Source organism: Callorhinchus milii, unplaced genomic scaffold (assembly GCF_018977255.1).
Source record: "Callorhinchus milii isolate IMCB2004 unplaced genomic scaffold, IMCB_Cmil_1.0 Scaffold27, whole genome shotgun sequence".
In the NCBI taxonomy this organism is placed as follows: domain Eukaryota; kingdom Metazoa; phylum Chordata; class Chondrichthyes; order Chimaeriformes; family Callorhinchidae; genus Callorhinchus; species Callorhinchus milii.
The window spans coordinates 4,318,886-4,340,646 of record NW_024704768.1 but is presented as its reverse complement, the minus strand read 5'-3'; the positions used below and the strand labels follow the sequence as shown (position 1 = coordinate 4,340,646).

The 21,761-nt window shown below is 54.9% G+C and overlaps 1 protein-coding gene across 1 annotated transcript; it reads right to left on the bottom strand.

The window, feature by feature from the left end:
• Positions 1-1,792: 1,792 nt before the first annotated feature.
• On the bottom strand, positions 1,793-21,452 carry LOC103172333 (nck-associated protein 1-like). Its single transcript, XM_042344322.1, has 31 exons — positions 21,170-21,452; positions 20,117-20,227; positions 19,654-19,746; positions 19,134-19,190; positions 18,464-18,606; positions 17,981-18,071; positions 16,152-16,289; positions 15,707-15,755; positions 14,963-15,119; positions 14,214-14,270; positions 13,669-13,765; positions 12,911-13,020; positions 12,557-12,689; positions 12,242-12,323; positions 12,008-12,060; positions 11,469-11,614; positions 10,843-10,975; positions 10,306-10,425; positions 9,564-9,700; positions 8,921-9,052; positions 8,471-8,689; positions 8,001-8,131; positions 6,800-6,897; positions 6,411-6,504; positions 5,934-6,016; positions 5,237-5,317; positions 4,795-4,888; positions 3,493-3,609; positions 3,121-3,230; positions 2,715-2,804; positions 1,793-2,075 (listed from the first exon to the last, which is right to left on the bottom strand). Exons 1-31 carry the CDS (start codon positions 21,254-21,256, stop codon positions 1,959-1,961), a joined length of 3,360 nt encoding a protein of 1,119 aa, XP_042200256.1. The 5' UTR covers positions 21,257-21,452; the 3' UTR covers positions 1,793-1,958.
• Between the last annotated feature and the right edge of the window lie 309 nt (positions 21,453-21,761).

The following is a 21,761-nucleotide window of genomic DNA, read 5'->3' as shown; positions in this document are numbered from 1 at the left end:
GGTTGTACGCCCGTGCGCAAAAAGAATTGGCCGCACTCTACCGTCAATCCCACAGCACCTCGGGTTGTCCTCCCGACAAGGATAGGATTGTTATCATTTAAACGAGAGACAGACCAGAGATTTTGGTAAATAACAACGATTGCTGCGTTTGACACAACCCCTTTACAGTGTCGCCGAGACGTCTCGAGGCGCTTCACGGGATTTACTGTAAAGTGTAGTGACTGGGTGTTGTGTGGTCTACTTGTGGGTAGTTGAGCTGCTAAGGGGGCGCGGGCGAAATCTTTGGCGAGTTTCCTTACTCCACACACACACACACACACACTCGCCTCTGTTGACCCAGCAGCAAGCAGAAACCAGGTTGTTTTCCGGGGGGTAATAAGCCCTCCCCCCCCCCTCCCCCCCGAAACAAATCTTGGTCACTCAATCCACGACTGTTTGTGGGGACGTCGCCGGGCGCAATCGGCTGCCGCGTTTCGCCCACAGTCACTGCCCTTTACAGCGTACCCTGTGAGGTGCTTTGAGACGTCTCGACGACGCGATAAGGCTCTGCCTCAAATGCCAGGATCATTATTATTATTATTACTACTACTACTACTACAGGATGTCACTGGTTCCCACTACGAGACGCTGAGAGAGAGAGAGTGTGTGGGGGTGTGGGGGGGGGGATTGGGGGGAATGGTCTCACAGTTATAGCAGCCATAAAAATGCAAGTACTTTGCCTGAGTAAAATACTCCGGACAGTCACACAAGCGGAGGATAAGCTATCGCTTTGCACATCGGATTACAGAGTGTTAATAATTCAGCTGAAGCCAGTGTTGTGTTCGATGGCTTTCCTACTAATTTGCTGTCCTCTCCTATTGTGGATTTGCCGGTCGCGACTTTAATGGATGTAATGATGATGGGGGGAGTAACAGGAGACCTCTATTTATCTCTCTCTCCCTCTCGCTCTGTCGCTCTCTCACCAGCTGCACATCTCCGCTCGTTGAGCCGTCTCAAAGCGCTTCGCAGAATATAAAGGGTAAAGTGCGGTGACTGTGCATTTTCGTGGGAGAAACGGGGCAGCCCATTGCGCACGGCGGAGTCCCCACAAACAGTCGTGGATTGAGTGACCGAATTATGAATTATCATTATTTTTTAAGGGATTATTAATCCCGGCAAAGCGATCTGCCAATTGACGAGCAACCGGGGTTCCTACTTACTGCTGATACACAGAGGTGTGTGTGTGAGAGAGGAGTAAGGAAACTCGCCTAAGGTTTCCCCCTGTCCTGACCCGCCCGGGAATCGAACCCAGATCCTCTCGCTCGCGAGGTGAGGGCTCTAACCCCCTGAGCTACGGGATGGGATGGGGAGATGGGGAGTGTGGTGGGAGCAAGCGGAGAGGTAGGCAGCTGCCAGGGAGTGAGTTGTACACCCTTTCTCTCGGAGCGCTGAAATCAGCTGATGTTCCTTTACGCGTTCCTTCTCGGGCTCCGGTAACATCGCCTCAAAGAGACTCCGGCGAAAGCGAGACACTACCAGACAACGAGACAACTCGTGACGAGAGACGATCGTTATTTATTTTTTTTTAAAATCGCTGCAAAATTTGTTCTGCGTGCGGAGAGATTCAACTGATTTTACACTGCTCACTGTCCTTCAAACGCTGTGTGTGAGACACTGTTTGTGTGTGTGAGAGACACTGTGTTTGTGTGTGTGTGAGACACTGTGTTTGTGTGTGCGTATAAGACACTGTGTGTGAGAAACACTGTGTTTGTGTGTGTGTGAGACACTGTGTTTGTGTGTGCGTATAAGACACTGTGTGTGTGTGTGTGTGAGAGACACTGTGTTTGCGTGGCACTGTGTGCGTGGGTGTGTCTGAGTAAGTAAGTGCGTGTCTCTGTGTGGGTATGCGCGTGCGAGAACACCGTGCATCCACGTGAGACACACAAAGCATCCACGTGCCTTCCTCCCGCGTAACACGCTTATCCCGTGCTCAATGTGACGGGCCGGTAAACCTCTCTGAAGGCGTTCCTGAGCAACACGTAGGGGAAATACGGCTCCAACACATCTATGTCCAGGATCAGTGACTCCTCGATTATCTGGTGAGAGACGTTACACGTTATTTTGTCTGCGTGTCTGGCAATTGAGGTGCCTTGAATAGTGTTCAAGTCCTCACCCTCCCCTTCAAAGCCCTCCATGGTCTCCCTCCATCCCTCCCTCCCGTGACCTGCTAACTCCCTACTGGTCTGTCCTCTCCCTCTGCTCAGTGGGCTCCGGGCTGCTCCACGTTCCCCCCCACCCTCCCATCGACGGTCGGGCCTTCAGCCTCTCTGCTCTCACCCTCTGGAATCCGATCCCACAGTCCCCTCCACCTCGCTTCCTCCCTCCCTCGTCTCCCCTGCCCTCCACCCCCTCCATCCTGATCCCAACCTCCAGCTCGGGGTCCAAATCCCTGACTGTCCAGCCCAGCACCTTGGGACGTCCTCCTGACGTGAATGTCTCCGTGGAAATGTCGGGGAAATAAAATCTGGGGGATACGGTGTATAGTTTGGGGACACGACATGTCAAGCGACCACAGGGATGGTTGGTGGAAGCCGAACTGGATGGACCTTGGTCTTCTTTCGTGCAGCAAATTCTTACGTTCGGAGGCGAGACCGCGACCGACTGAGCCGGGGCTGACACACCGAGTCAGGACACGGGAGAGGAGTTTAGGAATTTCATCCCAAACGTCTGCTTACCATGTGAAGTAACAAATACACAGACTCCCTGTTCCTTGTGGCGACCTTGTCCGTCTCCAGACCAATTTGGAGAAGGTTCATCGAGGCGAACTAGTGAGAGGGAGAGAGTGTGTGTGAGAGACCGTGAGAGAGAGAGAGCGATGGAAACTAGTCATTACCGAACAGATTCATTTCAAGCTCCTCTCACACTCGTCTTCAAATCCCTTCACACCCTGGCACCTCCCTCCCTCTCCGAGGAAGATCGCAGCTGAAGACCTTCCTCTTCGACCAGTGCCTATGGTCACCCCCACACCCCCCACCCCATCTCTCCCCACACTCCACCCCACTGTCAAGCGCTCTGGGACGCTGTCCTGTGTGGGGGGGTGTGGGGGGGGGGGGGCTGTGTTGAGGTGAATCGCACACTTACCCTGAGGAATTCCTTCAGGTGGTTGTCGATGTCCTGTTTGTGGATGGTGTAGAGCGCGGCAGAGATCTCGTTGATAGCCTTGGCCAAGCAGTGAATGTTGTTCTGATGTCCTGAAAAGCCAAAAGGGCATCACTTTACACGCAGTCCCAACTGGGGCCTGGAGTCTCCTGGACCCAGAGGGGAATTAACAGCTGAATTTACCCCCCATCGATCCATATCGTGTGGTTCAAGCCACCACACATTAAGACTTTGAGCTCACAGTCCAGGCTGGTTAGGCTCCAGCAGTTACTCCCCCCACTCCACAACGCACACTCTGAGGTCCCCCTCCAAGAGGGTAGGGATGTGGGATTACTACACCCTATAGTTACTTACCCTGGTACATCTGACTGTAGATGGAAGTGGGGTCACTGGCGAGGGTGGGCAGGGAAACAGCCACATACACCATCAATAGGCAGGTCAGTTTGTAATCTTCTTCAGGGGAATAATTCTCTGCAAAAAAAAAAGACAAAACTCGAAATGATCCCAAGATTGTGGAGTGAGAGCAGCTCAGGGGTTAGAGCCCTCGCCTCGCCAGCGAGAGGACACAAAATACACAGTCAATTTACTCTACAGTATAAACTGTGAAGCGCTTTGAGACGTCTTGAAGACGTTAAGTCAAATGCAAGGATTATTATTAGGCGCTTAGAGACATCTCGATGACGTGATAAGGCACTGCATCAAACGCAAAGGTCCATTACTGATACAGGAGAGGACAGGGGAACGGTGATCACAGTCAGTAGCATTGAATGAACCGACGTCAACTTTGTCTCAAACACACTGGGGAATCCACCGGCTCAGTTCGTTTAGAAACTATCCCAAACGAGAGAGAGAGAGTTTGGGTGAAAAAGACCCTTTGGCCCATCTGATCTCATCGCCCCCAGAAATACCCTACCCCTAACCCTACCGTTCCCCCCATCACATCTCGTTGGGTTCGTCCTCATTCCCACTGTATGTTGGATTGTATGTTAAATGCCTTTATTTCATTGTGTGTTAAGTGAATAATATATTAACTGGGTGCGTGAAACTCAATCCGTTTTGCATCCATTATTTAGCAAAGCTGCGCATCGCCGCTCTGTTTGCAGTCCGGCTGGGACAGTCTCGCTCTCTCTCTCTCTTTTTCTTTCTCCGCTAGTTATCAGGAGGGAGAGAGAGAGGAGAGACAGAGGGAGTGGAGAGACACACACACAGAGAGAGAAAGAGAGACAGACCAGACAGAGACAGAAAGAGAAAGAGAGAGAGAGACAGACAGACAGAGAAACAATTGGCTGCCGCGTTTCGCCCACAAAACACACAGTCGCTCCACTTGACAGCGTACCGTGTGAAGCGCCTTGAGACGCCTCGATGACGTGATAAGGCTCTGGGTCTTAAGGCGCTCGTCTGGCTCTGGCCTCCTGTTTGCCCTTCGCCCCCCCTTATCGGCTGCCGCGCTCTCAGCCGCTAAACAACATCCCGAAACTCTATCGCTAGGTCCCCCTGCCTTTCCCCCTCCCTCCCATTTATAGTCACTTCCCCACCCCACCCCCCTCCCTCTCCCTCCCTCTGCCCCCCGGCTCGGGGTCAGACTCCCCCACTGTCAAACGCTCCGGGGCGCTGCGTAAATGCAAGTTGTTGCTGCTGCTGTTGTTGTTGGCTTACCGTTCTTGTGTTTGCTCAGGGCGGAAACAAGGGCTGGATCGACCGGGCAACGCACGCCAGCTGCCGATGCCAACTCGTAGATACTCAACATCACCTACACGATGGGGAGGAGAGAGACCTCATCAACGTGTGTGTGTCTGCGTGTGTGGGGGGGGGTGGTGGGGTGGGGTGGGGGGTGGTGTGGGGGAGAGAGGTAATGAGGAGTTCCCTGTAGCTCAGGGGTTAGAGCCCTGGTCTCGCAAGCCAGAGGACCCGGGTTTGATTCCCCAATGGGTCAGGTCGGGTCGAAACCTTAGGCAAGTTTCCTTACTGCACACACACACGCAGACACACGCACACACACGCACACACACACACACACGCCTCTGTTTACGCAGAGACCCTGTGAAGCGCTTTGAGACGTCTCGACGACGTGATCAGGCGCTGTATCAAATGCACCCACCTTGGTATCTGTGGTCACGCTGAGGATATCGTCCAGACTGTTGATGGGACCCATGAGAAAGGGGATATGACCAGACAGAACCTACCGAACAGGAGGTAAGAGACAAAAGAATCATTAAAGGGTCCCAAAGACAGACATTCAGCCCAAACAGCTACTCACTCGCTGCACCACTGCAACCGAACACTTCAAACCAAATCCACTGCCCTCTTCCCCGGCGGCACAGGCTCAGTTGGTAGCATTCTCGACGATTTATTATTACTTATATTTTTATTATAGTCAGTTCACGTTACAGTGTATATCCTGTGAAGCGCTTTGAGACGTCCTTGAAGACGTGATAAGGCGCTGTATCAAATGGAAGGCTTATTATTATTATTATTATTGTTCAGCCACTCTGCCCCCACCCTTTGGATCGCCATCCCGCATTCCCTCCGCCTCGCCCTCCCCCCACCCACCCCTCGCCTCCTTTAAGACCCCTCTCAAGACCCTCCTTTCGACCGCGTCTTTGGTCACCCTCCTACCCCCCACCCGCCACCCCCTCCTGATCCCAAAGCCCCAGCTCGGGTCCAAATCCCAGACTGTCCAGGGCCTTGGGATACGTCCTCCCGACGTGATGGGGGTTGTGTAAATGTCATGTGTTGTTGTTGTTGTGTGTATTTCCTGTGAGGCTGATGGGAAAAGGAGGGAATTTCGGACTCACATCTCGGAGAGCTTCCTGTGCCATGGAGCGGAAGGAGAGGATCAGACCAACGATAACCATTCGCTTTAGAACGTTTTCGGAAGCTGAGGAGTTCGGAGAGAGGGAGCGGTGGGGGCGGATGAGGGTGGGGGGGGGGAGGGAGGGAGGGAGGGAGGGAGGGAGGGAAAATAAAAGTAAAGTTATCGAACGAAGGAGTGACCCGCGGGACTGGGAGGGAAAGAGTGAGTGAGTGAGTGAGTGAGTGAGTGAGTGAGTGAGTGAGTGAGTGAGTGAGTGAGTGAGTGAGTGAGTGAGTGAGTGAGTGAGTGAGTGAGTGAGTGAGTGAGTGAGTGAGTGAGTGAGTGAGTGAGTGGGTGAGTGAGTGAGTGGGTGGGTGGGTGAGTGAGTGAAGGGAGGGAGGGAGGGATAGAGAGAGAGATTGAGAGAGACAGACAGACGGACGGACGGACAGACGGGTAATAGTGCTGTGTTGCTCACAGGTCAGTCTCTTGCTCAGGCTGCTGATGAGTTGGGGTCTGGTCTGACTGGCTCTCAGCTGCACCAAAATATCCATGTTGTCCACAACCAACTTCTGTGTCAACACAAGAACACAACCCCGTCACTCAGTTCATCCCCACGCCCCCAACCCCAACCCCCCAGCCCAACCCCAAGCCCCCAGCCCAACCCCAAGCCCCAGCTCAGGGCCACCCTGAATAGCACCTCCGCTCCCTCCTTCTCTAACTCCCTGCATAAGAGGGGCTGCTCAGGGCTTAGAACCAGGGCCCCTGACAGACAGACAGCGCCTCTTACGGACGGGCACACATGACTCCCCCTGTGATGGTGACCACCTGAGTGCGTGTGCGCGCGTGAGGCTCTGGCTCGCTTACCTTCAGCTCAGTGACCTGGGAGGTGATGTGCCACATCAGGTGTTCGCTCAGGTGCTTCATCCCGTACGGACCGATCAGCTCCGCCAACGCCCGCAGCTCTGTCAACACACACAGCGTCACAGTCACCTCACCAGGACTCATAACAATCCTCGCGTTCGACACAGCGTCGTCAAGTCGTCTCCAAGCGCTTCACGGGGGTACGCTGCAAAGTGCAGGGACTGTGTGTTTTGCGGGCGAAAGGCGGCAGTCAATTGCGCACAGCGATGTCCCCCACAAACAGCCGTGGATTGAGTGACCAAATTATTGCTATCGTTTTTGTTTTGGGAGGAATTTTTAACCCCGGAAAAGCGATCCGCCAATCAACTAACAACCGGGTTCCTACTGACCGCTGGTAAACACAGTCTGTGTGTGTGTGTGTGGGAAAGTAAGGAAACTTGCCTAAGGTTTCGCCCCTGCCTGACCCGCCGGGAATCGAACCCGGGTCCTCTGGCTTGCGAGGCGAGGGGTCTAACCCCTGAGCTACAGGGGCTGTGGGGTGGGGGGCGAGGGGTCTAACCCCTGAGCTACAGGGGCTGTGGGGTGTGAGGCGAGGGGTCTAACCCCTGAGCTACAGGGGCTGTGGGGTGTGAGGCGAGGGGTCTAACCCCTGAGCTACAGGGGCTGTGGGGTGGGGGGCGAGGGGTCTAACCCCTGAGCTACAGGGGCTGTGGGGTGCGAGGCGAGGGGTCTAACCCTTGGGCTACAGGGGCTGTGGGGTGGGGGGCGAGGGGTCTAACCCTTGGGCTACAGGGGCTGTGGGGTGCGAGGCGAGGGGTCTAACCCCTGAGCTACAGGGGCTGTGGGGTGGGGGGCGAGGGTCTAACCCCTGAGCTACAGGGGCTGTGGGGTGTGAGGCGAGGGGTCTAACCCCTGAGCTACAGGGGCTGTGGGGTGTGAGGCGAGGGGTCTAACCCTCAGGGGCTGTGGGGTGGGGGCGAGGGGTCTAACCCCTGAGCTACAGGGGCTGTGGGGTGGGGGGCGAGGGGTCTAACCCCTGAGCTACAGGGGCTGTGGGGTGGGGGGCGAGGGGTCTAACCCCTGAGCTACAGGGGCTGTGGGGTGGGGGGCGAGGGGTCTAACCCCTGAGCTACAGGGGCTGTGGGGTGTGAGGCGAGGGGTCTAACCCTTGGGCTACAGGGAACTCCAATGTGTAAACACTGACCTGACACGTCGGAATATTGCTCAGCGCTGAATATCTGCAGGTTCTCGACGGGCAAAGTGACAAAGGCCTTGATGGCAGGCGAGTGGATGATTCCCGAGGTGCTGGCCTGCCTCAGCAATGCCTCCAAGTACCTAAAGACAATAGTAATCATAATAATAATCCTGGCATTTGACCCGGCGCCTCATCACGTCTTCGACACGTTGTCAAAGCGCTTCACGGGATACTCTGTAAAGTGTAGTGACTGTGTGTTTTGCGGGCGAGACGCGGCAGCCGATTGCGCCCAGCGACGTCCCCACAAACAGCCGTGGATCGAGTGACCCAATTATTAGCATTAAGTTTGGAAGAGGCACAGGGGTGTTGGGGGGCGGGGTGGGGGTGCGAGGCGGAGGGACTGTGAGATGGAGTTCCAAAGGCCGGGGGTTGGGGTGGGTTGGTGCTGGGTGGGTGGGTGGGGGGGAAGTTGGACGTACCAGTTGGTGTAGGCAGTGGTCAAGGTGATGTCCCCTTTGCTGTCCGTGGCTTGAGACTGCTGCAGAAGCACCTCTTTGATGAGTCTGGTTACGTCGATGTTGAGGTGGTGGGTCACAGAGTGAACCAGGGTGATGAAGGCCCGGACGCTGGAGAGGACCGTGGATGGTTTGGCGATCTCCTGCGTGGTTTGGTTATAGCCGGACATCCGCATGATAGACCTGAGCGTCCGAGAGGAGAGCAGATAAAATGATCCTCGTAATAATTTGATGGGCAGTTGTGTGGCCGATCACCGGGTTGACAGGAGAGATTGAGGGAGAGGAGAGGGCAGATTGAGAGAGAAGAGAGGGGGACAGAGAGCAGAGATGAATGACGGTGTGTCGGGAGTGGGTGCAGTGGGCGATGGTGGCGGTGCAGTGAGAGTGGGCGACACGCCGTGCGAGGCGCCGTACTTGGCCAGGCGAGGTGCCAGCTGGGAGACCAGGTATTCCACGGGCACCAGGATCTGCTCGAACACCAGCAGCTCGGAAACGTGTCCAAGGGTCATACAGAGCTCCGTCAGGGTCAGGTGATGTTTGTCCATCCTGTAAATCACGCACACGCACTCTGTTAAGCTCTCCCCTCGCCTTTAAATCCTTCCGCGCTCTCGCCACACCCCGCCACCCCTCTCCCCCGCCATATCCCCCACATACCCCTCTCCCCCCCCCACTCCCCTCCCTATGTGGAGTCCTTACTCAGTAGCTCAGTGGTTAGCGCCCTCGCCTCACAAGTGAGAGGACCCGGGTTCGATTCCCCGGGCATTTACACAGCGCCCCCTTCACGTGGAGCGCTTGACAGTGGTGGAGCCTGACACCGAGCTGGGGAAGGGGGGGGGGAGTTGGAGCTGGGGGGGCAGGGGGTGGGGGGGAGAGAGAGAGACAGGCAGGAAGAGAGAGAGAGGGTGCGAGAGGAAGAGGGGGAGAGGGAGAGGGGGGAGACAGAGAGGTGGGGAGAGGGAGAGAGGCAGGGAGAGGGGGTGAGAGGAAGAGGGGGAGAGGGAGGAGACAGAGAGGGGGGAGACAGAGAAGGGGAAGAGGGAGAAGCTAATACACTCACGTGGTGCTAACGACTCTATCCTTCCGAAGACTCTCCGCCCCCGGTTTCTCTCGGTCGGGCTCCAGTCTCTTACTCACCACTTTCCTCTTCTTGTTCACGGCTTTGCTGATGGTCTTAGCCGCGTAGATCGGCAGCAACTGAGCGGGTCGGTGGGGGGTGGGGGGTGGGGGGGGGGAAATACCACACGGCAATAGTTACCCTGACGTGTCTCGCACACACGCAGCCCCTCATCTCGTCGGGAGAGAGTTCTCAAAGGGCTACGCAAGGTTCGCCGACGACGAGTATCTTTGAGTCTGAGCCAAATCCCCCCACACCCCCCACCCTCTCACCACGTCGGTCAGACGTCTCAAAGCTCTTCGCGGGCTACACCTCGAGGCGGTTTGTGGGCCAAACGCGGCAGCCGGTTGCCCAAAGCAGTGTCCCCAGGGTCTCTCTCTCACTCCCTCTGTCTCTCTCAATCTCTCACACTCTCTCTCGCTCTCACTCCCCCTCTCTTTCTCTCTCTCTCTCACCCCCTCTTTCACTCACTCTCCCTCATTCTCTCTCTCTCTCTCTCTCTCTCTCTCTCACTCTCTCTTACCCCCTCTCTCACTCTCACTCATTCCCTCTCTCTCTCACTCATTCACTCTCTCTCTCCCTCTCTCACCCCCCCCCCCTCTCACCCTCACCCTCTCTCACTCTCACTCACTCCCTCTCTCTTCTCCCCCCTCCCTCTCTCTGCTCAGTGTATGTGTGTGTTTACCTGCTCACTGAGGTTTCGTTGCTCGAAGCACAGCTCAATGATACAGACACTGGTCAACCTGCTGATCTCATCCAGGAAGTTCTTACACATCCCAACACCACGGTTCTGCATGTGCGGGAACTGGGGGAGGGGGAGGAGAGGAAAGGTAAAGGAGTCTGAGACTGAGCCCCCTCCCCTCCGCCCCCCCTCCCCAGCCGACAATCAGAGAGACTGGGACCAGTGGGAAAGACAGCAGACACACTGGGAGTAGTGGGTGGGAAGGTGTCACATTGGGAATGATAGGATGGACAGGGGACAGACTGGGAGTACACAACACACACACACACAACACCCACCAACATACTCACACACACACACACTCAATACACACACACCCAACACACTCACATACACACACTCACATACACACAACACAGTCACACACATACAAATACCCAACACACACAAAACACACGTATGCACATCCAACACACACGCACAGTGAATCTCATACCCACCCCACGTGTTGTGTGGAGGGCAGAGAGGGCACTGACTCACCTCCTCTGGGCACATGGGGTGGATGCAGTTTAAGAATTGGGCGCAAACCATGGGGAAGGCGATCAGGTAGCGGAGTTGGGTGAAGTCCTCAGCATTCTGAGCAAACAGTTTCTCAAACGTCCTCGGGTAGAAACTGCCGGAGAAAGAGACAAAGAGAGTGGTGGTCGGAGAGCTGAGACCAGCGCGGGAGCTGTTCTGGGAATAGTGTGTGGGAAGGAGATACACCGTGTGGGGGTGGGGGGGGGGTAGGGAGAGTAGTGATCATTGTGAGTGTGTGTGTGTGTGTGTGTGTGTGTGTGGGGGGGGCGTGTGAATGTGTGTGTGAGAGTGTGTGTGAGAGTACGTGTGTCTGAGACTGTGGTGTGTGTGCGCGCGCCGTGCGTGACAGAGTGTGGTGTGTGTCTGTGTGGTGGGTGATCGCTGTGTGTGCGGAGAGGGGTGTTTTGTGTGTGTGTGTGTGTGTGTGGAGGGTGTGAGAGACAGTGTGTGTGTGTGTGTGTGTGTGTGTGTGTGGAGGGTGTGAGAGACAGTGTGTGTGTGTGGAGGGTGTGAGAGACAGTGTGTGTGTGTGGAGGGTGTGAGAGACTGTGTGTGTGTGTGTGTGTGTGTGTGGTAGTGTAACTGACCAGATGGTGGTGAGATCAGACACCTCCTGTAGTAGTCTTTCGACCTGGTCCAGCATGTTGGTGTGGAAGATGACAGTGTTCATCATCTTGGCAATCTCCGGGTGCTCTCGCAAGCTCAGTGTGGACTTGGCTACGCTTGTATACGCCTGGTCAACAGCAAACAACAACACGACATATTTACACGGCGCCTTTCAAATTGGGAGGACGGCCCAAGGCGCTGGACAGTCAGGGAAAGGTGACCGAATAATAATAATAATAATAATAAATAATCCCTGCATTTGATGCAGCGCCTTATCGCGTCGTTCAGGTGCCCTAAAGCGCTTCACAGGCTATACAAACTTAATTAAAACTTAATTAAAACCTAATCAAGTCAAGTGAATTGATGGTACGTCTTGTGGGTGAATCGCGGCAGCCAACTGTCCCCCATAAGGAATACATGGGATTGATAATGTTGCGCTAATATAATAATAATTGTACAATAAATATAATATATATAATAAATTCCGGGACTGAGTAACAGATCGAAAGGAACGTCCTACCTGCAGTCGAAACCAATCAAGACGCAGTCCTTGGAAATCAAACTGTTCATCTCCTATAACCCGGAGAAGTAAAGTATTAAACACGAGGGCTCTAACCCCTGAGCTACAGGAACTCCACGGGGATTGACTGTCACGTGTAGTGACTGTGTAATTTGTAAGCGGAAGGAAGGAGGGGTGGGAGGGGAGTGTGCGTGTGGCAAGACGCAGAGCCAGTTCCGCTCAGTGAGGCCTCACCTTGTTTTAAGCTCAGAGACGTCAGGGTGGTCACGAAGGAAGACATAATGACGGACTCCTCCTCAGGACACACGGTGAGATTCTGCAACACCGACGGGAGTTATTGGAAGACGGGAGATTCGGAACGCGCTTCCACTTGCCTTCGGTCGTCCTCCCAGCGCCCCCCCCCCCCACTCCCTCCCCAACGCCACCCTCCTCCTCCCCGTCCTCCCTCTTACTGGGCCAGCACGCGAGCCACTACGCTACAGGACACTGCAGAGCCCCCCCCACCCCTCCTGCACTGGAGCGTCTTTGGGAAGAGAGGTTGGGAATTACCTGGATATTGTCGTTCAGGACCACGGCATCGAAACCGGAGAGGTACTGAACATAGTATCTCTGGATCACTTTCTTGTACTTCCGGAGCAGAGCTTTAAATTCTTCCATCACAAACAGCAACTCCGCCAGATTACTGAGAGTACAACAACAACAACAACATCAACAACAACATCATCATCATCATCATCAACAACAACAACATCATCATCATCAAGTTACATTTTCACAGCGAGGACGAATACATTTAGCGATAATAATAATAATAATAATCGTTGTATTGGATGCAGCGCCTTTCACGTCAGGAGGAGTACTTTGTCGGTGAACCGCGGCAGCCCATTGCGCACCGTCACGTACGTGTCTGTATAGTCCTCTGGGGTTTTGGTTTTGGTGACGTTCTCGGCATGGCGGACTAGCCACGAAACCTCGTCACGGCAAAATGACAGACCCATAAACACGAAGAGAGTCTGTGGGAGAGAACAGAGAGGGCAGGGCATCAATCACACACACACACACACACATCACACACTCGCTCACACAGATACACTCTCACACGCGCGCACACCCACACTCACGCACACCAGCTTCCCCTGCACTCTGTTACAGTCACCCTCACGCTATCATAGTAATCCTTGCTTTTGACCCAGCGCCTCATCACGTCGTCAAGATGCACTGTGAAGGTGTAGTGACTGAGTATTTTGTGGGCGAAACACGGCAGCCAATGGCGCAGAGCAGTGTCCCCACAAACAGTCGTGGATTGAGTGACCAGATATTTTTTTTTTGAAGATATTCTTACTGATGGTAAATAGAGGCGCGTGTGTGTGTGTGTGTGTGTGTGTGTGTGTGTGTAGCGTAGGGAAACTTGCCTAAGGTTTCGCCCTGACTTGACCCGCCCGCGAATCGAACCCGGGTCCTCTCGCCTGCGAGGCGAGGGGTCTAACCCTGAGCTACAGGGAACTCCACAAATAAAGTGTCTCGGGACGTGTCAAAGCACAGGATACGCAGTAAGGTGGAGCGACTGTGGAGCATTTTGCGGGCGAAACGCGACAGCCAAATTGCACGCATAATAATGTACAGCACCCGGCTGTAGGTTGGGGTGTGAGATGTGATGATACCTTTGGTCCCAGTAGCCCCGGCTCCTCAGTCAGGATTGTGGCCAATTCCTTCCCCGAGCTCCTGAGGAAATGGCGTCTCTCTCTGTGCACAGCTCCACTGTACGCAACAACAATAATCACGATCATAATCCTGGCATTTGACCCGGTGCCTCATCCCGTCTTCGAGAAGTCTCAAAGCGCTTCACAGGATATGCCGTAAAGTGTAGCCACTGCGTAATTTGCGGGCGAAACGCGGCAGCCAACTGGCCCAGAGGCGCGTGTGTGTGTGTGGTGTGTGTGCATGTATGTGTCTGTGTGTGTGCGTGTGGTGTGTGTGGAGTAAGGAAACTTGCCTAAGGTTTCCCCCTGACCTGACCCTCCCGGGAAGCGAACCCGGGTCCTCTGGCTCGCGAGGCGAGGGCTCTAACCCGAGCTACGGGGACACCTTAGCTTAGCAGAGAGGCCGAACAGGGAAATGAAGTGGGAGATGATCAGAGAGACTTAATGCCGTGTGCCACGTGTTCGTTCTCGGCACAACGTTCCCGGGAGTGTGATCCGCGACGTACCTTTGGCTGATGGCGTTTTCTCTGCACTCCTTTACGTCAGCGACTCGCTTACTGTAGCTGTAACCCAGAAGTCACACGTCACTCCCCCACCACCATCAGCACTTCACTTGCACTCTGTCTCCCCACCCCCCACCCCCCACCCACACTCCCAATGCCAATCTCCAGACACACACACCACACACACCCAACACAGACACACACCCAACAGAGACACACACCCACCCAACACAGACACACACACTCCCACACAACACACACACACCCACCCACCCAACTGACACACACACACTCCCACACACACCCCCATCCAACACACACACACACACAAAACACACACACACAGCCAACACACACACACACACACACCCAACACAAACACACACACCCACCCAACAGACAGTAACAGTCCACACCCAGCTCACACAACAGCAACAACACATTACATTTATACGGCGCCTTTCACGTCCCAAGGCACTGGACAGTCAGGAGTTTGGACCTGAGTTGGGGGTTTGGAATCAGGAGGGCGTGGAGGGCAGGGTGGGGGGTTGTTAGGAGGGTGACCGAAGGCACCTTTGGTCGAAGAGGAGGGTCTCGAGACGTGCGTTGAAGGAAGCGAGGGGGTGGGTCGAGGTGGACGGGACTGTGGGATGGAGTTCCAAAGGGTGGGGGAGGGTTCGGGGGGGCTTGCGGAGGAGTGTCGGATCGGACCACCTCTCTGCGCTCACGGCCGCCAGTGATGATAACGTTACCCCTTGAGGCCGGCGAAGAGTTCCTCGGCCATTTTGTGGTGGAAGATGACTTCATCTCTGAAGAGCTCGGTGACCAGGCTGCCCTGCAGAGCCTGTTTCCACAGCCCCAGGCACGAAGAGTCTCCGTTTAACATTCCATGACACAACAGGAAGCCAACTACAACCACAACAACAACAACAACTGGCGTTTTACACAGCGCCCCCTCATGGTGGCAGCGGAGACTGACCCCCGAGCCAAGGGAGGGAGGGAGGGGGTGACCGTAAGCACGATCGAAAAAGGACAGTGGGATTTGGAAGTGGAGAGGGAAAGGGGGAAAAGGCGAGGCGGGGGGATCGAGGGAGAGAGTGACGGAGTTTCGGGGCGCGGTGCGGTGGGTGGCTGAATGCACGGCCCGCTGATGGCAGAGCGGAGTGAGGGTGGGTGGGGTGGGGGGGGCAGGAGGGACAAACAGGAGGCCGGAGACGGGCGAGCGGAGACAGCGAGCCGGGGGAGTGGGGGGCACGGTCGAAGAAGAAGGTCTTTAGACGGGGCTTGAAGGAGGGAAGAGAGGCGGGTGAGGCGGAAGGATCGAGGGATAGAGTTCCAGAGTGGAGAGGGGTGGGGGGGGGGAAAGAGGTACCCAATGGTGGGGAGGGAAGTGCTGGGGGGGGGGGGGCCTGAAGCAGGCTGGTGTCCGCCGAGCGGAGGGAGCGGACAGGCTGATATGGGGCTCGGACCCAAAACAGGGTCATTGGGAAACTTACAGATGATCCATCGCTCCATGACTTCCAGAGACAGAAATTCACACGGCATCTAACAGAGAAAAAGAGAATCAATCCCCAGGTACATCATCATCATCATCATCCTTGCCTTCGATACAGCGCCTTATCAGCTCGTCGAGACGTCTCAAAGCGCTTCACAGGAAATACACTGTAAAATGTAGTGACTGTATTTATTTTGTGGGCGAAACACGGCAGCCAGTTACCCAGTGACGTGCACACAAACAGTCGTGGATTGAGTGCGCGTGTGTGCGCGTGTGTGTCTGTATGTGCGCGCGTGTGTGTCTGTGTGGGGAGTAAGGAAACTCGCCTAAGGTTTCGCCCCGACCCGACCCACTCGGGAATCGAACCCGGGTCCTCTCGGGAGATGAGGGCTCTGACCCCTGAGCTACGGGAAGACAGCGGAGCGTTACGGGGGGACAGCACTCACGGTGTCTGAGTGAGCCGGGGTCAGCATGTTGTTGGCTGCGCTGATCAGGCTCAGGAGCTGCGCACTGCGCCACTGATCCGCTTTCAGGTTCCGTCTCGGGAACAGCATTTGGAGCGAGAGGAGGGCGTCAGTCAGCAACTGCCGAGAGAGAGAGAACAATAATCAATAATAGTAAATAACAGCAATAATAAATAATAATAATAATCCTTGCATTTGATACGGCGCCTTATCACGTCCTCGAGACGTCTCAAAGCGCCTCTCAGGACAATAATTATAATCTAACAATAGTATCAACAATAATAATGATAATAATAGCAATAATAATGATAATCCCCTTTATAGTGTATCCTGTGAAGCGCTTTGAGAGGTCTCGACGACGCGATGAGGCGGTGGGTCAAATAATTAGTATTATTACACAGCAATTATTATTATTATTGTGATTAATAATCGCTGGGTTGACTGTTAGGGTGTGGGGGTGGGGGGGGGTAAGTGCTGCAGTCTAACCAGCTAAACCCCTGTTATGTGTGTTGCTTCTGCATTGTGGTTGCACTATTTCTGTGCACGTTTACCCCACCCTCCCTGACGATGACATATGTCGTACTCGCTCTCTCTCTCTCTCTCTCTTTCGCTCTCTTTCGCTCCCTCTCCCTCTCTCTCTCTCAGGGGCTGACAACACCCAGAGAGGTAAAGGGAGTTGGGTGGGGTGGGGGGGGGGGGGAACCCCGAGCGAGCGAGCGAGGGAAACAAACGAGAGAGCGAGAGAGAGTGTGAGCAAGACACAAACGACTGGAGGAGGGAGTCAGCGACTGTCTGACAGCGCAACACACAGACCTCAAACCAACCACTTCCTCAGTGACTCGAGCAGGAAGGGAATTGGACAGGCGGCTGCTTATAGGGGACGCTCTTAAGCCTTCCTCTTCGACGGTGCCTCCCCCCTCCCCCCCACCCCGGAGTCGGGCTCCGCCACTGTTAAGCGCTCTGAGCCGCTGCCTCGCGCGGAGGGCACTAGATGTGAGTGCAAGTTGTTGTCGTCGTCATCATCTCTGGTTCTGTTTTCCCCGCAACGACACTGGATAATGAATGATAATCCTATTATAATGTGTTTGATCCTCGCGTCGTCGAGACGTCTCAAAGCGCTTCGCGGTGTAGTCTTTCGCCCACACAACACACAGTCACTCCGCTCTGCGGTGTATCCCGTGAAGCGCTTTGAGGCGTCTCGAAGACGTGACGATCAAAAAATAAATGAAGAAGTGAAAATAAACCTGAACTTTAAGCAAAAAAAAAAGGGACCCCACAGTCGCTTAATTTATCCCATTTAGTTCCTCATTTATAGAGTCCTCAGAGAAGGGTTTCTAATGTTAGAGCCACTGCATAAATAAATGGGGTGGAGTTCCTGTAGCTCAGGGGTTCGAGCCCTCGCCTCGCGAGCCAGAGGACCCGGGCGAAACCTTAGGCAAGTTTCCTTACTCCCCCCACACAGACACACACAGACACACACCCACAAATACACACAGATGCACACACGCACACCCACAAATGCACACACATACACAGACACACACCCACAAATGCACACATACACACACAGACGCACACACACACACACGCGAGCGCCTGTTTAATTTAGCAGTAAGTAGGAACCCGTTTGTTAGTCGATTTGCAGATCACTTCCGTGGGGGGGGGAGTGGGGGGTAATAATCCCTCGAAAAAATATAATGATAAATAATAATTGGGTCCCTCAGTCCACGACTGTTTGTAGGAGACATTTGGCTGAAGCATTTCGCCCTCAAAATACACAAAAACATTTTTTTGGGGGGTGGGGGCATCACCTTGCTGTGGGGTGCAAAATCTTCCGTTAACTTCTTCAGAGGGTGGTCATATTCCTGTAACATCTGTCCCAGCCTCAGGTAATTGGATTCACTGTCAGCGAGAGAGAGAGAGAGAGTGTGAGAGAGTGAGTCAGAGACCGACAGAGAGAGAGAGACTCACACACACACACACAGAGAAAAGGAGGGAGACAGAGAGGGACGTGGGAGGGACACAGACGGAGAAACAGAGAGAGCGCCTCGGAGCGCTTGACGGTGGCGGAGCAACTCGCTCAGACGTGGAGGAGGTGACCGTAAGGACTGGTCGATGGGGAAGGCGAGAGAGGAGGGGGCAAAGGCGGAGGGACTGAGGGAGAGAGTAACAGGGGATTGGGGGCGTAGGGGGGCGAGGGAACGAGCAGGAGGCCGGAGCCAGCCGAGCCGGTTTGTGGGATCAAAGAGGTAAATAACCGGGCAGATACGAGCAGGGGGGGTGGATTCTGGTACCTGGCGCCGTTGGACATCTCGAAGGCACAGTTGTACATCCCAATGAGGACCTTGCGGTCCTCCACACGGGAAACCATCAGGATTACAGACATGTAGGTCACGATCAGGTCCAGGTAGTTCTTCGTCAATTCATAGTTGAGGTTCTAGAAGTGAAACATTTGGTCACTGACGTCTCTCCTCTTCTCGTCTGGTCTCCAGACCTCATACAATCAATCCCACCTCTCACTCTGAAACTCAAGGAATCTTACAGCACAGAAGGAGGCCATTCGGCCCATCGTGCCTCTGCTGCTGCTGCTGTTGTTATTGAGTCTCCCTCGTCCCTGGGAACATTCTGGTAAATCTGCTTTGCACCCTCTCCAAGGCCTTGACATCCTGTCTACCTTTCAACCCCCAACTTTAACCGGCTGCAACAGCAACAGCTACAACAACTTGCTTTCACATGGCGCCCTTCACACCGAAAGGGGTATGGTTTGCCGCCGAGAGAGATAGAGAGAGACCACGACAGAGGGGTGACTTGATTCTAACATGATTTTGCAGAGCACGTCATCAGCTCCAATGACACCCCCACCCCACCCACCCCTTAGCTTCCCCTCAACGAGGATTCCTTGCGGGACGGTCCTAGAGATCACACAGGGAATAATAAATCCACACTGGACCGGGAGGCACTCACGATATTGAAGTACACTTGACAGGAGTCGATGGTGTTCAGTAACTCATACACGTTGTTCTGGAAGAGAGACGAGAGACGTGTGAGCGCAGACGGGAGCAGAGAATGGGGTCGGTCTCGAGAACTGACGAACTAACTAGAAAATAACATCTGCTAAAGGGAATAAAGCGTAGAGTTTGGGGCGGTGGGGGGGTAAGAGGGGGAGGTGGGGAGGGGGTTACGACATGCGCAAGCGACCGACGGAATGGATGGTGGAAGGCAGACTGAACGGACCTTGTTTTGCTCGACGGTGGCGTGGGAAAGGGCAGGAGTTGTGGGTGGGTGGGGTGGTGTGTGGGTGGGTGGGGGGGGGCGTTACATTAAGAGGAGGGAGTGGGCAGGTTGGAAGGGTTGGAAGACGGTGGCCACGGGGAGGGGTGAGGCAAGATCGTGGAGTGGATTTAAAGATCAGGACGACTATCCTCCGGGCGACGGGGAGACCCCGTTGAAGCCGGGACTATGTCCAGACGAGGCCCGGCCTCACCCGGAACTCCATGATGTCCACAAACGACAAGTAGTAGTTCGTCAATGTTTTCAGGATTTCGGATTTCTCCTTCTGGACGATGCTCAGGTGTTGCTAGAAATAGCAATTAAAGATAACGGTTAGTAATAGACGTCCCCGCAAACAGCCGCGGGTTGAGTGACCAAATTATCACTATCTTTTTTTTTGAAGGGATTATTACCCACCGGGAAAGTGATGCCCCGATCGATTAACAACCGGGTTCCTACTCGCTGCTGGTAAACAGAGGCGTGTGCGCGCGCGTGTGTCTGGATGTGTGTATGTGTGGGTGTGTGCGTGTGCGTGTGCGTGCGTGTAGTAAGGAAACTTGCCTAAGGCTTCGCCCCGACCTGACCTGACCCGCCCCGGGGATCGAACCCGGGTCCCCTGGCTAGCGAGGGCGCGGGGGCTCTAACCCCCCCGAGCCGCAGGGACTGCACAGACTTACGTTACTCCCTCGGGTGTCGATGTTTGGGAATTTCCGGGCGATGTACTTGACGGCGGATTCCATGTGCTTTTCTGTCAAGTAGGGCAGCTTCGTCTTGGGATCCGAACATGTCTGTGAGAGAGAGGGAGGGGGGGGGGGGGGGAGAGGGGGGAGTGGTGGGTGGGTGGAGTGACATGGACTAAAGATTCCTCATCCAGCTCAGCGTAAAGGAAACTGCTCCTGTGTCAACAACAACAACTTGCATTTACACAGCGCACCCCCACCCCCCCACCCTCACGCAGGGCAGAGCCCCAGAGCGCTTTGACAGTGGTGGAGCAGGACCCTGACCCACACCTCTTGACCTCCTAACTTCCTCCTCTCAGTGGGCTCCGGGTCTGCTCTACGTCTCCCACCCCCCCCCCCCCCCCCCACTCCACCATCGCCGGTCAAGCCGTCAGCCTCTCTGCCCCCTCGCCCTCTGGAACTCCATCCCACAGTCCCTCCGTCTCCCTCCCTCCCTCCTTCCCTTCGAGGCCCATCTCAAGACCCTCTTCTTCGACCAACTGCGCCATTCTTGGCCATTCTCCTACCTCCAACTCCCACCCACCCCCACCCGCCCTCCACACCCTCCCTCCTGATCTCAACCCCCACCTCCCTCGCCCCCACCCTGTTCAGGTCCAAATCCCTGACTGCGCAGCCCCTTTGCGACTGCAACCGCTCGCCCCCAAAAAAGAGGTACAAGAGAGATCGAAAGGGGGAAGAGAGTGGAGGCCTCGAGGGCGAAACACACTCGAGACTGAAGCAGAAAACAGGATGTAGATAGTCACGGTGACAGAGCATCAGGACACAGCTGGGAGTCCGCACCACAACACAGAGCAACAATCTCACGGCCGCAGCATTAGCTGATAATAATAATAATTAATAATAATCCTGATATTATCACGTCTTCGAGACGTCTCACTCGCTCGCTCACACAACACTCATTCACTCACTCACTCACTCACTCACACACTCTCATTCAAACACTCACTCAGAAACACTCTCACACCCTTCCTCCCCCCCTCACACACTCACCTTCTTAATGTTGTAAACGCGGGTCAGCACTCCGCGGCCTCGATCGTTCAAGATGGTCAACTTCTCGGCCAGTTTGTGCTGCATCATCGCGCCGGCGGTCGGGGCAGGAGGCGGTGGCTCGAGAGCCAGAGAACCTCCTCCGAGCAGGGACCAAAACTTGAGGAGCACGACCCCGAGACCTGCCACAGGCAAGGCGCACACTCCCACCGACGAGGCTTTCCTCCTCCCAGACCCGACCTGATCCAGCCCCGCCCCGCCCGGCCCGGCCCCGTCAGTTCCTCTCACTACTTGGTTTGGAACCATGACAAGGAGTTCAGAAGGCTTTGGGTACTTCTCATTGGTTCCACCGCCCGCCCGCCCGTCCGTCCCTCCTGACTTGCGCCAGTCATCGCACAGTTCGAAAAATACCACATCCTCTCTCTCTCTCTCTCGACATTAACTTCATCCCCGTTCAAGACTTACCCCCCCCACCCCAACCAGCCAGGCCACAGGCTGTACGTTGTGCTGTGATCACACCCACTCTTTCACACACACCCTCTCTCTCTCGTCAAACTCAAATTGAGTTTAATAAACAAGAACAGAGGTGTGCAAA

What these genes read in the sequence shown, in the direction of transcription:
- LOC103172333 (XM_042344322.1), bottom strand. Translation starts at nt 21,256, where the DNA reads ATGATGCAGCACAAACTGGCCGAGAAGTTGACCATCTTGAACGATCGA. An exon ending in ATTTTGCACCCCACAGCAAG is followed by an intron (nt 16,290 to 17,980) that starts GTGATGCCCCCA and finishes CTCTCTCGGCAG; the next exon opens with TTGCTGACTGACGCCCTCCT. An exon ending in CGGGGCTACTGGGACCAAAG is followed by an intron (nt 13,021 to 13,668) that starts GTATCATCACAT and finishes TCTCTCCCACAG; the next exon opens with ACTCTCTTCGTGTTTATGGG.